At 27.7% G+C, this 15506-nt stretch overlaps 1 protein-coding gene across 3 annotated transcripts in view; it reads left to right on the top strand.

Moving 5' to 3' along the window:
• Nucleotides 1–7578, top strand: part of LOC107443340 (trithorax group protein osa) — a 36516-nt gene extending 28938 nt beyond the window's left edge. For all 3 annotated transcript variants that reach the window (XM_071188217.2, XM_016057166.4, XM_071188216.2), the window contains 2 exons: nucleotides 279–499; nucleotides 3471–7578. In XM_071188217.2, coding sequence (XP_071044318.1) covers nucleotides 279–499; nucleotides 3471–5648 — 2399 coding nt within the window. In that variant the 3' untranslated portion in view covers nucleotides 5649–7578. The remainder of the gene's footprint in view (nucleotides 1–278; nucleotides 500–3470) is intronic.
• The last annotated feature ends 7928 nt before the right edge of the window (nucleotides 7579–15506 follow it).

Here is a 15506-nt window from a genome sequence, read left to right as displayed (position 1 = left end):
TTTTTAAAATTGCTATTTTCCAAAGCTAGTTCTTTTTTCTTGAAATTTGAAAGCATTAAATGTTTCAGTTTAATATTCAGAACAAAATCAGCATCCACGTTAATATTTAATGTTGAGTGTGTGCAACACAAAATCTAAATTTGATTAAAATTAGACATTGTTTATTTATTTTGCTATCTGTGTTTGCTTATTTGCTATCTTAATTCTTAAGAAATATGTATTTTTGTTGCTTTCCTAATTATTTTATTTTAATTTATAACGATTATTGAATGTTTTAGCTTGGCATCCAGAGCAAAATCAACATCCATATCCTATGCATCCTGGTCAACGGCCACAAATGAAGAATCCATTAAATGCATCAGAGGGAAAACAGTCAGATGTTAGGCTTAGAAAAGCTTGGGTACCTTTCAGAGATTCCTCTCAAGTACAAAATAAGCTTCAAAATTCTACTGCAAGCATTTCTGCTCTAAGCCAGAATATATCTTCTAATAAAATTCAGGTATATATTTGCAAAAATTTGTATATATCAAGTGCAGAATGCATATATACAATCATGAAAATATTGTAGTTAAAGTTTGAGTTTATGTCTAAATTTTCTAGTTTAGCTACGAACTTAATTTATGCATTAACTATCCAAATATTAGGTGGTAGTTTTTTGAACTGATCTAGCTGCTTTTCTGTAACAAAAACTGAAATCTAAACCTGTTAAAATTGGTTTAACCTAAAGTCCAAATTTTAGGAGAAATGCTTAACATTTGATCTAGTTGCAAATGTAATAAATGTATTAAAAATTCCTTTCCTTTGTCATGTATAAAAAAATTAAACTTATGGCACATGTGCAGGAATTGTATCATTCATCAAAGAATAGATTCTTGTAATTGCCAAAAAATGAGGAACAAGCCCCACAGATTCAACTAAGCCCCCTCCATAGTTTCATACAAATATTGACCAGCAATCAAAGCCAAATGAGCCCCCTCTCACCTCCCATGTCTAGATTTAAATAATATAGACACACAGATACACACATAGAAATTCTGAAATTTTGCAGATATTTTTTTTTAATTAACAGGATTGTTCACATGATTTAAAAAAACAAATATTGCAGTTAGAGTTCCTCTAATTCAAATATTGTAATTCTTATTAACTGGGTTAAATAAACACATATGGTGATTCCGATTCACATGGATTAAAAATGCAATGTCGCGATTTCTTTTTATCACTTTTAAAATAAAATATCCTGATTCATATTCATATGATTTTTCAAATGTAAATATACATGATTTAAAAGTTACACATAGGGATTCGTATGCACATGATTTAAAATTTACATATCATGGTTCAAATTCATGTGATTTATAAATCAAATGGCGTAACTCGTATTCCCACGTCCTATAAATTCTATATCACAATTGATTCTCTCATGTCTTAAGTCTAATATTGCAATTCGTATTCACATGATTTTAAAATCAAAAATCTTGATTCATATTTGCATGATTTTAGACTTATCATTTAAATGCTTTTTCAATTTTGATTAGAAATGGTTATAAATAATAATGTTTAAATAAAATCTGTCATACTTTTGTTTACTCTTAATAAATGATATTTTACGTTCTTGTTAATTGCTTTTGACGTTGAGCAATTTCAGGCGATTAATTTTAATGCTTTTCTAATTCCGATTATAAATGCATATATATAAATGTATTTAAATTGACTCTTTCATTCTTTGTGTTTATGCTTTATAAAATAATTTTGACTCTTTCGCAAATTGCCTTTGAATTGCAATCATTATAATTTGAAAGAAAAGCATAAAGGGAAAAAATAATTTTTTTAAAATGCAATTTATTTATTTTAGTTATCTAATTTTACTGCCATTCGTTTTATACTTAATTAAATTGAGTAACATTTCCACTTTATTAAATATGTTAGATATTCTTAAATAATTTCCCTTGCTTAGCCCCTCACCTCACTCCACTTTTCGTCGATTTTTGTCAAACTTTGGATGGGGCTTAATCAGTATTTAATAGTAATTCAATTTATACGCTTGCAACATTTGCAGAGTTTTCCATTGATCCTTTCTTTAAAAAAATTTATATAGTTGCAGTTGGTATTTTCACAAACTACAATTGAATTACAGTTGAATTGCAAGTTAACATTAATCTATGAGACACTTTGTTTTGAAAAGGATTTACTTCATGCTTTTAGTATATCTCATGTTTATATTTTTAGTGCATTACATTTCTATTTTTCATAAATTAAATTTCCTGCATTCTTTGAAAATTTCAATACCTTTTTAAAAGAAATTTTCTTTTAAGATTTATTTTTTGAATGTGTATGGAAATATAGTTAAGATAACATGGAAGAAAACAGTAAATGACACAGATATAATATTTTTATAATTCCAATATGTAAAAGAAAAAACTTTTTTTAATCAACTTCATTTAATAAAAGTAGTGCATGATTATAATAAATTTTAATTATTATGCAAACAATAAGAAGAAAGTTGTATAGATTAAATGTAGGTCCCCTCCCCCCCAAATTTTGTTATATGTAAGTGTAGTCTAATAGCAATATAGTTCCTAAAAATTTTGTTTATATTAATAAAATTAAAAACTTTTTTAAAATTTCTTGTACCTAACAAAAACAGTCTATTTTTTTGTTGTTGATCTTTTTTTTTTTTTTTTTTTTTTTCATTGAGGAAAACTTGTTTGTGAAAACCAAATTTTTTTAACTTCATATACTTTGTCATTTAGTTCCAAATATTTTTCATGATTTATAGAAGAAAGTATCAACTTGAAAATTAATCAAATCAATCTTCATGTGTAAATTATATGTTGCTTATGGTCCACCCATTTATGACAACATATCAAATGCAGAAATGATTAAAAACAATTCCGCTAATCTTGTGTATTTTAAAAAGTATGAAAAATATAAATTTTTTAAAAAAAATTTCCAAAAATGTTCTTCATTTTAGGACAAATTTTGACATATTTAACATTCCTTGAGAAATCTAACTTTTAACTAAATATAATCATATAGTTTTTGTATTTTTAACATTAGCTTATTGATGGTGCTACACAAATCACTCTTAAAAACAAGCTTGTTTTTTTTTAAAATATACTATGCTCATTCCTTTAGGCATTCACTTTATTCCATTTAACTGCATACTTTTTACAAAATTTTGGTAGTATGCAATGTTTTTGGATTATAAGCAACAAAAATAATTTGTGTCTTATATAAATTTCTCAAATTTTATTAGTTTAATATTTTTACCCTTTGTGGTACTAAATATTTTTATTGTTAGTTATAGCAAAGTTAGTATTAATTAATTAGTAACAGAAGTTAAAAAAAAAACTTTGTTTGATTCAAATAATATGATACTTAGTTAATAATTTTGAAAAATCTCCCTGATTAATATCTCATTTTAGTGAATGAAATTGCGTGTAATTACAATGATATTTTTTGTTTTGTAGCCTCAAAATAATTCGGTATCAGGAGCTCAAGTGCTTCCCTCTCCCATAAAAAAGCCTTTAGAGTTTCCTCCTAACACTGTGGAATCAGTTAAGCCAGTTGCTGTCAAAAGGCGAAGATGTCCAGCAAAAAGAATCAGTCCACTTGATCCTTGGAGGTTAATGCTCTCTTTGCGATCTGGGCTACTTGTTGAGTCAACATGGGCTCTAGATGCCTTAGCTATTTTGCTTGCTGATAATAGTACCGTGATTTATTTCAACTTAAATCATCTACCTGGTCTTCTACACGTACTTGTGGATTACTATCGGTGTTTCTTAAACAAAATTTTCAATTTAGCTAAAGATTTAGAAATTAACAAGACTGAGAAATCATCAAATGACCTACAATGTGGTGGAACTAATAATTTATATGATTGGGAAGGGAAAGTCAAAATTTTAGACTCCTATAACTTTACCTATAAAACAAGGTGTAAAAAAAAGGTTGAAATAGAATATGATGAAGCTTTGTTTCTAATCGATCCTCAACGAACGTGGGATATTTATGAAGATTTTGAGGTTTGTAGTGAACATTGGCAGAAAGGTGGGGGTGATATAACTTCACATATACAGACTGTATTTGCGAGTGAATCGAAGAAAATAAAATTTAGTCGAGAACTTATAAATGAGAAAACAAAAGTTAAAAGTCGGAAAATTTTATCAAAAGATAAATGCACTTCAAAATCTTGCTTATATAAAGAGCCAATAGTTGTTCTTAAAAAGTTTAATTTCCTTGTTAATAAACTAAACTCTTTAAATGAATCAGATTCAGAAATGGATATTGAAGACAACTGTTCAATATTGAGCTCATCATCTATTTTAAGCAAAAAAACGGACAATTCTAAAAAAGAAGATCTCGAAAAAGATTCAGTTGATTCTAATGATGGTTCTTCTAAAGCTGTAGACATTATTTCTAATCAGTTATTGACTTCAGATGGTGATGCTTTAATAACAGATGCAAAGTGTGAGGCAGATGTATTGAATAATAAAGAATGTAAAACTGATAGTAATGAATTTAAGGAATCATTGTGCTCATCAGAGTCTAATCCTCGCTTGAGAGGATCACTTTCATCACGCAAGAGATTTCTTAGTGAAGAAAAGGAAGATGAAGCTTATTGTTTTGATGAGCCTGCTTTGTGTACAACAAATGATTCTCAAGAAATGTTGTCTCGACGTTGTGTTTGTGTTTCAACTATCTTGCGTAACCTTTCATTTGTTCCAAATAATGATATAGTTATGGGTAAAAATCCTGGAGTTTTAGTGCTTTTAGGACGTTTGCTACTTTTACACCACGAACACAAACCTTCTAAACCATATCATAAATATGAGAGAGACATTGATTTAAATATGTCGTGGAATGATTCATGCACTAGTTTAAAGGATGAACAAGAATGGTGGTGGAGCACCCTTAATGTGCTAAGAGACAATACTTTGGTGATATTATCTAATATATCAGGTCAACTAGATCTGTCACCATTTCCAGAGGAAGTAAGCCTTCCTATTTTGGATGGTTTATTGCACTGGGTTGTTTGCCCATCATCTTATGCTCAAGATCCCTTGCCATCTCGTTCACCATCCTCCGTCCTGTCGCCTCAAAGACTATGCTTGGAAGCTCTTTGCAAACTTTCTGTGCTTTCAAATAATCTTGATCTCATTATAGCTACGCCTCCATGGTCTCGTATTGAATCCTTATTAGCCTTTTTGACAAAATGTTTAAGTTTTGGACAAGATCAAATTATGAGAGAATTTGCTCTTATTTTGCTCTCAAATATTTCACAAGCAGACACAGTTGCAGCTAGGACTATTGCTGAACAAGGTTGTGGTATTCCCTATCTAATTTCTTTCATTGAAGAGGCTGAAGCTAATGCTTTCCAAATAGCCAGTTCTCAGGGTACAAAAAAACTCCGGGATAAACCAGAACTAATGGGCACTACTCCAGGGATGGTGCAAAGAGCAGCCAAAACACTAAAAAATTTAGCCTTAGTTCCTGAGAATCAATCTTTATTCATGAGGTTTCAACCCCGTCTTCTTTCTCTTGTTATGTCCCAGGTGATGGATCAAGAACTGGCAGCAATCATAGCAGATGTTTTGTTTTATTGTTCAGAAGATGTAAATGACGTTTGTAATCAGCTTCCAATTTCTTAGCAAATGAACACACATGTGTTTGAACACTTTTTCTAAGTCACAGATTAGCAAACTCAAATTCCATTGCTCACAAATGGCAGACAAATATCACATTGGTGCTACCTAAGCAGCTAATGATTTCATATGTTTTTAATGTTAATTCATTGCTTTGGGGCTTCACTGCTTTTATATGTCATTGTGAAAAATATTGTTGCCTGTTAAAAAAAAGAAAAAGAAAAAAAAACTGCATTTTCCATTTGAAAAAATTTTACTGTAGTTTATAATGCGGCTGGGATTACTCTACTAATGTATATGTCTGCGCTTTGTTTTTCATTGCTTTGCAATGAAATAAATATGCAATTATGTGTAAGAATAAGCTTCTTGTAGAATGAAATTATTTTATGATCACTGTATTTTTTTAGCGACTGAAATGCTTTTATGTTAGAAATCAAACTTTCATAGGTTTATTATTTTATCTATTTTTAAAGAAATTTATTGCTGTTAAATTGTCCTAATAGTTATCTTATTATATTTACAAGTTTCACTTATTTATTTTCATAAGTTATTTTATTTTAAACTTTATTATATGCCTGCTCGTCGTTTTAGAAATATCTGTCATCTTTTCAAATTTTGGGAGCTCTGTGTCATAATCATTATCTAGTTGTTTATAAAGTGTATGAATTATAAAATTATGGGGAAGGGCTTTTGCTTAACTGAAGTGAAGCTCCATTGTTGCACCATATTTAAAAAGAAACTTTAAAAGTAAAGGCATGCTTATAAAAATATTACTCTGGCCGGTTAATTCGGATTGAGTGTTAATCCGTCTGTTATGTACTATGTCCATTTGTGTATTTAATTAAGGCCCAAGGCCAATTTTATAAGGTTTTATTTCAAATATTTTATGTTAATGAGATGGCGAGACATTTAAAATTTTATATTGTTGTTTGTTAAAATCATGTTGGAATGTTTAATGGATTTATTATTACAGAAAATGTTCCTACCTATTTATTATCTCAATCCCACTTAGCTTTTTTTTTTTAATAATTTTTTCTGTGCAAAATTATAAAGCCAGTATATATGCAGGTTTTTTAAGCTTTGTTTTTCAATATTGATTTGCCAGTTTGACTAAATTTCTGAGTATTAGGCCCATAAGAAATTTAGATAGATACTTATATTATGAATTGCTGACTATTAAGCAATACTACATGGAAAAAAAGTAGTTTTAGTAACAAAAAAATTTCAAATATGTAGTTTAATCTAAGTTGTGCTTTGTGACATTTCTTTTTTACATACAATTTTCTTTGCAACAGAAGTAATAGTACAATACAAGAGAAAGATATCAAATTGCTTCATTACAAATGATTGCACGATTCATTAATCTTTACTACCAAATTGGCATGTAGGACATATATAAATATATGAAATATATTCTTGGGTTAAAAATCTTGTGACAGTTAAGCCTTCTAGATTTTCAGAAAAAGTATCAACTTATCATATTTTAATAAATAAAGCTTTAATGGTAGCTCAGTGTAATATAGGACTAAGTTTATGACTCTTTTGCATAGAAATATTTAAGAGCTGGTTTTATTTCCATTACCTAATATAAAGCAATACAACCATTATGTAAGAGTTAACTTTTATTCTTTAATCAAGAATTGTTCTATATAAAAAAAATTTTGTATTGCTAATTTAGAGTTGCCTTAACTACTTTAATCAAATCAATTGAAAATTGAATAAAAGTTGCTATGTGGACAGCCCTTATTTTCCCAAATAATATCTCTATAATAAATTATTTATTGCTGCATACATATACAGGTTTATGTGCTCATTACAAAATAAGACTTATAAGCCTTTGTCAAATTGAAAAACAAATAAATTAGAGAACATCACAAAGATATATCCAGGGTTTAGGCAGGATTTGGACTCACTACCTTCACGCTTCAAAGCGTTTGGTGGAATGGAGAGACCACTCGTCTTTTATGTAATTTATTAGACAATTACTGAAAAAATCTTAAGACTCCACAATGTGTGTAAGCATCCTTTTCGTACAATGAAAATTATGCTATTGTAAAATTATAAATACTAATTTAATAATGGTTTAGTTTTATAGACTTGGATTTTCTTATTGTATCATTTTATCTGTACAACATTAAATTTTACTATAGTTTTATTTGTAAAAATTGCTTTATTTCAATTATTGTATGTAACAATTTTTCACTTGTTAAGTACCCAACTTCATAAATCTCCCACGTACATAAAATTTGTGTCATATATATATATATATATATATATATATATATAAATTTTTAAATACATTTGATATGTATTTTTTTATTATTACTTTTTTAAAAAAAAAGTGGTATTTAATAGTAATCTAAAAACAATTGCATGGAGGAATAAATGCGGCACAAAAAAATTTTACTGAATAAGTATGTAAGAAAATTACATACTCTTATGAAATTTTTTCATTATATTCTTGCCTGTATCTGTGTGCAGCTAATTTCAAAGTATTTTTATTACATAATTATTTTTTAAAAAAAAAATTATGTTTCATTTTAATGTTATTTATCATCTCTTATGTCTTTAATTTGATTTAGTTGTTGCAAAAATACGATAAAAAATTACTAAAAAAAATTTATTGCAATTGCTTTTTTAAAAAATTTTATTCTGAACTGTTTTGGCGAGTGAAAGGATGCCTAAAGAAGAACTTCATAGTCTCACTAATGTGCTTAAATTACTTTGAAAAACAATGTCTTAACATTTAATAATTTGTTGTATTACTTAGAAAACCTTTTTTTTCTTCTTTACAATGATCTTTTTTGTTGTCTAATTTAGATTCAAGAATTACGTATGTCGAAATTCAAGAATTGTTGGCGAGAGCCTAATTAAATTAAAATCGAGAACAGGCATCCTTTCCATACCAGAAGGGATTGATGTTATATTTGCACGCTGTTCCTTCTCTAAACCAAACAGCCATATTGTCCACAGTCAAAAGTTAGTTGTAAAATTTTTTTCTTTTTAATTCGAACTTGCCTTCCTTATATACACCAAAGCATTCAATTATCTAATCAAACTATTGTACTTCTGATCATTCAATTGATAATATTTGATGCTACATTTTAAGTATTTAAAAATATAATGTAGTTTTGATTGTATATATTTATTCATCTGAAAGCATGAGCTTAAAATTTATTTACAAAACACTATTGATTCATTTAATTTTAATAATCATATTTTTATTTTTGTGCCTTCAATTTACGAAACAGTATAATGATGAAAAATATAATTAGCATTGCAAGAAGGACCAAAAGACATATTGTCTCTAAAATAGTTATAAATCAATCATTTATTTATATAATATGATTTTATCCTCTTTCATGTATTAAATTATTGCTATTCTGAAACATTCTATTGTATGCTTACAATGACATTTATTGTAAAACTTATTGGGTGCTGGTCATCATTAATTTTAATAATTAGTTATACACATTTTACGTTTTGTTGAGCAAAATTGTTGTACATTTTTTTTTTAAGCATTTATCTGTCTTTCCATCTCCTTACATACTGTATATTGTTGTTATATTTGTCAAGTGATGCAATTCCTCCTTGAGGATTAAAAAAAAAACACCTGTGTGAATTACCCAGTGCAAATTACTTTTTATAAGTGATAAAAAAATGCTTAAAATTTAAGACTTCAGGGGAGATCTTTTAACTTATGAATTTTGGAAGCACTGTAATTTATGTAAAGAATTATTTTCTGTATATAGTAGAGATTTTAAATTGCTGTCTGCAAGAGAGTAGTTTACTTCTCTTAGTCAGACTAAATATTAAATTTTATTCCGTATATAAATGGCTTGTCATATAAAAATAGACACTTGATTGAAAGTGCATGAATTAATGTATTGTGCTCTTCATGAACAAAATCAGTTCATTAATAATTAGACAAGCTATTTTGCAATCTGGAATTCATATTGCTGTAAAAACTCTGTTTTTCATATGTAGATAATTTTTTATTGTTGTAATTAGTAAATGCTGATGAATATGATTTCATTTGTTTTCATTACTTATAAATAATTTCATAAATTACACAAACAAGACTTGTGAAAAAGATTCAACATTTTTACATAAAATAGTCCTTGTACAGTTGGCAAAACAAAAAAATAAGATAACACCCTGAATAACTTTCGTTCTAATGATCGAATTTTTACGAAGTAAGTGACAATCTTAACGGTTCTTGGGGGTGACCTCAAATAGGCTAATTAATAAGTTGCAAAATCAGACACAAAAACTTGTTTTCTCTGAATAAACATTTTTTTTTTTTTTTTACATATTTGGAATCCTGACCCTTAAGGTAGGGGGGGGAGGGAGACAAAAATTTCGAAAAAATTGGGTTGCAATAAAGATTTATGTATATGGCGAAAGTTAAAAATAATGCCCAATTACCTCGCCATTGAAAGTGAAACAATTGAAAACTACCATTGAATTTTTGGATCTACTTTCTGGGAAAAAAAAACAGAGCTTTCTTTTTAATCCTTTGAAAATAAAATTTGAATCAATTATTTATGACTTTCCAAGATTTTTAGAATCTGAACGCTGAATTTATTATCTGAAATTTTTTTAAAAGCTGTTTTAATGTTATTGTATGAAAATTTTGTACTAAAACCGAATTTATGAAAAATTGTAAGGCTAATTGCTTTTACACCTCAGTTCGAGTCTTTTAGGTAAGAGAAAGAAAAGAAAAAATAGATCCTGCAAAAAATTTGGAGGGCCAGATAAAGATAGTGATTCTGATGCACATTCAGAAGGTTTTATAAAATTCACAGTATTTCTTTTCTATAAAATTGAAAAAACTTAGTAAATGTTGAGGCATTTTAAAACCGTTTAGATATATATATATATATAAAAGTAAATTTTACTGGTATTTTTATTATTATTAAAGGTCATTTCATTTTGACAAATATTTGGGTTACATGGATTTCGTGAGTAAGCATGATTTGCAAATAACATCCCTATGTTTCTATACATTCCAAAACTGACTTTTGCAAACATGTTCTTTCACTAAGCTCTTCGATTGCGATCAGTTACTTATTTATCCCCAAATACGGCTACTAAAGTTTCTTTGTTTTATTCCTTAATTTAAAAACTTATTTTACGATTCTCACCATCACTACCGACATCTGATACGATAGCCTCATTTTAAGTAGACCTTGTAAAATCCTTTAGAAATTAAAAATGTGGCGGCAAAACTAAGATGTATTTTATTATGTTAATGGGTGATTCTTCGGAAACATCACAATTTGAAAAAAAATTTTCTTCAAATTCAATGTCTTCACACTACTTTAATTTTTTTTATATATTTAGTTGCATTTATTAATATCTTACAGACAGCAGGGTAGTTTATTGACATTTGCTCAAAAAAAAATAGAATAGAAATTCACCAAATTTTGAATGCCAGGAAAGTGACTTAGTAGCTTAGAAGTTAAGAAAACAGTCATTTTAAGCTAATAGTAAGTAACTCAATTTAAGAAACTCGAAAAGACAAAGTTGAAAAGTTAATTTTAACTTTTTATGTAAATAAATTCCAAAAAAAAAATTATTGTGAACAATTTGAACATACATTCCCAGCTTTTTTTTTTTCTTTTTTCTCAGTTCATTTTTCCTCAATTGTTTTTAGGCCCCATGTTTTAAAATAACCTAGTAAAATTAATATTATAATAATTTACATCCGAAATTTTTTTTATTATATTATTTAAATTTAAAATATTTCAAATCATTTTATTTTACAACTTAATTACATTCTTTAATATATACATCCATGTAGAGTTTAAAGACTATGACAGAATTAAATAGTACAGTGATGTTCTTAGCTTATCCTTTATATTTTAACTATGTGTTTAAAAAAAAAATAACCTAAAGCCTTCGCGTTAGATGGACCATGAATTGTTTAAATTCATTCTTTTATCCACTGTAGAAAGAATCAAAAATGTTTTTGTTGTTGATATATGTACAGAATAAATTTATGTATAATAATAAATCAATAAATAACTGATTACATAGAAGCATATTACAATATTACATAAACTGGGTATTAGGTTAATATTTTCTTTCCTTCTTAACATTATACTGTTTAAAAACTTTTCTGGTAACTGGCATTCATAAGCCAGGATAATGACAATTTGCCATTTTACAGCATTTAACTTTAACATTTTGGCCTAAGATGTTTACTTTCCGCAGAAAACATGTTTTCTTGAAATAACTCAGGTAAATATATGTAGTTTATGTTAAAGATTTCAAAATGACAACATAAAAACCTACTCCCCTTGTAAAATTTTTTGAAATAGATTTTGAACCAATGTTGGTTCTTAAGACATGTTCTAATAGGATGCAATCTCTTAACCTAAGATATTGATTGCTGGCCCTATCTATTTTGGTTATAAATTACATTTTCATGTGACAAATTATTGACATAATAAATTATTTTCAACTAAGTTTTTGTAAATAATACCCTCTGCATGTATTCTAGAAATGCTTACAAAGGTTGAGATAAAAAAAATTAGATATTGAAAAATTTATGGTAAGTTTTGAAGCTAGTTATTATTGGAAATATTGTTTGTGAAAATGACATTTTGAAATTCAATTAAATTTTTTAAATATACAAAATAGTCAATATTAATGCAAAATCATTTTAAAATGCTAACAGCAATGCTATTTATTAATGTTTTTTTTAAAAAAAGTTCTTTTAGTAGTATAGTATTAGATCTTGGAGCAAAAGCTCCATTGTCATATTTCGTGAGAATCACTTATATTCACCACAGCATTCAATATTTAATTTAAAAAACTTGTAAATTTGTTGTCCCAAAATGTTGGGTTTCAAAATTTTAAATTTAACGATAACTTTATAATTACAATACTGATACTACAGTTTTCTTACTTTATTAAGTACATATTAAAATACAGATGTTTGCAACTACAAGCATAAAAACTTAATTTTTCTAAATGAAAGTTCAAATAAAAAAAAAAGTTTTAAATCTTTGAAAAAATTAAAATTTGTCAAAAGTTGGCGTCGATGCCCTGAGGTCTCTAATAAATTGCAAAGTAAATTTTACTTCATTGTATTTTGCAGTTGTAGATTATTAAGAGATATGCTAATTTTAATCAGAGTTATACTAGTTTAAATTGTTGAATTAGAGAAAATAATGTGACCCCCCCCCACTACCCTTTACTATTTCCAGCATTTACGTAAAAAAATCCTTTCATTGGTATTTTTCTTCTTTTTTTTCCTGAAATTGTTCGAAGATGGTCGCTGAAATTATTGGGGGGAAATAGCTTAGCAACAATATTTAAAAATTAATCCTGTTGGTAGGAACTATTCTTCCCATCACCTTATATAAGGTAAAAATGTTTAATAAAATAATCTGAAACTAAATGTGTATGTAGTAGATAACTCTTTTACGTTTTACTGAGTTGAATTAACAATTTAACTTCTCAATCAATAAGTCAGTGACATTCATTGGTTAAATAATCTGTGGCTTAATTAATAAACTATAAATAGAATAAAAGACGCCCGGTGGCTGAGCAGTAGGGCTGAGCGCTGTCATGCCACAGGTCCCTGGTTCGATCCTCGGGCCGGTCAAGGTTGACTCAGCCTTTCATCCCTTCAGTGGGTCGATAAATGAGTACCAAGCATGCTTGGGAACTAAACACTGGGGGTTCCGCGTTCGGCTGACCACCTGACTGGAACATCTGCTCCTGGTACCCAGAGCCAAAGGTCAAGAAAACTGAGATGGGCACAGTAGGCCTTGGCCCTCAAGGGCTGTCGTGCCGCTGAGTTTAGTTTTAAGTAGAATAAAAATGTTTGAATTTCTTCCTATAGGATCTAAGTGGATACCTTTTAAGCATTTTGAACATTGCAAATATTGTAAAACATAACTTCGCATTTGTAAATTTAAAAATTATATAAAACAAATAAATGTTTTATAAATTTATATTTTTGATTATTTATTATAAATAATTTATTTAGTGCAGTGTAGCAAACTTTTATGTATCTTTTCCTGTCTACTTCTTTTATTTCAGTTGGTTTGTAACAGTTTCATTTTACAAAAACTCATGAATTTTGGTATCTAATTTTAAATTGGGGGAGGGGGTATGTAGAGGGTAAACAAATTCATAAATAGTGATAAATTACTTTTTATGATTCACAGAAGTATTGTTAGAGATGCACTCTTTGAAAAAATTATTTCAAATCTTTAAATATGTATCTTTAACTATGTTGATGTATGTTAAGTTTAAAAAATGTCAATATTTTGACTCAAGCAAAATAAACATATTGCAGCAGATCATAGTTTTTTAATAGTAAGGTCAGAGAATTTAAAAAAAGTTAAAACATAATAATTCATAATGATTTAATTTTCGGCTGCTTACCACGGTCAAGGTTTTTGCGTTATTAAGAGAAAACTGATGGCCAATGTAAAAATTATATGAATAACCATTTTAAAAAAATACAGATGCTTTGTAACAATTTTGAAATAACAAGTAATTTTTTAATGTAGAATTTTTAAAGAAGTTAGCTGCCTACTTATATAAGAGTCCACTCTTGAAACTATTAATCATACATAAAATATTCTACTACCCTACAAGGGGTCCAAGAATTTGCACTTCAGAAGATTTGTGAATGATTCTAAGTAAACTTGGTTTGCAGTAAAAAAATGGATGTTATTTACACATCCTTGACATTCTTCTCATGAGATAACTTCTTTTGCCGATGATTTTGTCTTTTTATTATTAAAGGCAGCTTATGCATTCGTGTAAATTTTTGCATTTTATATTTGAAATTGTAAAGTTGAGTGACATGCATGAAATGACCCCTAGTTCAAAAAATCGAAGTTAAGTAGTTGCAAGGCCAATCGTTTCGAAAAAAATTAGCTATTTCGGTTCAATGAAACAATTATCAATGAATCATTAATATTCTTGTTTCCTTATTACGAAATATTAGATCAAAATTTGTATTCATAATTTCTTCAAACCGAGTGCTAAAACTATTATCATAGGTCATTTAAGTAGAAAAAATCCTAATGTTACAAAAATAGCACGGTTTTGGAATCTTTTTTTAAAAAAATTTAATTTTAGTAGCTGTTTAACAAAACGAGACATATCGAGCATTTTCCTGATGTAGCAATATTTTTTTGAATTGCTAAAGTTGAGGATATTAACAACTTTTTAAACAAATATTTTCAAATTTTTAAAAGAAAAGGAATTTTCTTAACGTTAGCGGGCAAGAATAACTTGGAATGTCAAAGTAAAATTGTATGTCCTTAGTTTTTTGTTCATTTAAAAAAACATAGCAAAGTGTATTTTTTTGCTCTGCACACATGTGCATTTACTTTTCATTATTTAAACAAATAAGAAACAATAAAAAAGACAATCAATAACTTATCTCCATTTTTCGAAAACAATAGTAGGCTTAGTAAATAGTCAGCTGTTCTGCATTGAATAATTTTGATCAGCAGAATATTTTTAACTTCTTAACAAGATTTAATTCTCAGCTAGCTGGATAAAATTCTAAGTTTTCCTTCAATAAAAAATTAACAATAATTTAAAAAGGAATTTTAGTTTAAAGGGAAACATAAATTAAAGTACTAAAACAATTGATTAGAATTTTAATGGAAAAATAATATACACGGTAGCATAAAGAATAACATCTTAAGAAATGTTAAATTTAATTAAATGGTTGGAAAAATAATTCTGCGAAACACACGTAGACTGGAAAGTAACAAATTTATTTTAAGATTAAGACAATATATAAGATGTTGAGCAATTTTAAGATGCTTAAAAATGCTGACTACATATTCGTATTAATAATTATAAAATATATATTGAAAG

This window comes from Parasteatoda tepidariorum, chromosome 12 (genome assembly GCF_982258835.1).
Source record: "Parasteatoda tepidariorum strain Cologne lab strain chromosome 12, Ptep-v5.0, whole genome shotgun sequence".
NCBI lineage: Eukaryota > Metazoa > Arthropoda > Arachnida > Araneae > Theridiidae > Parasteatoda > Parasteatoda tepidariorum.
Note: the sequence above shows the minus strand (reverse complement) of the source record. Positions and strands in the feature narration are given on the sequence as shown.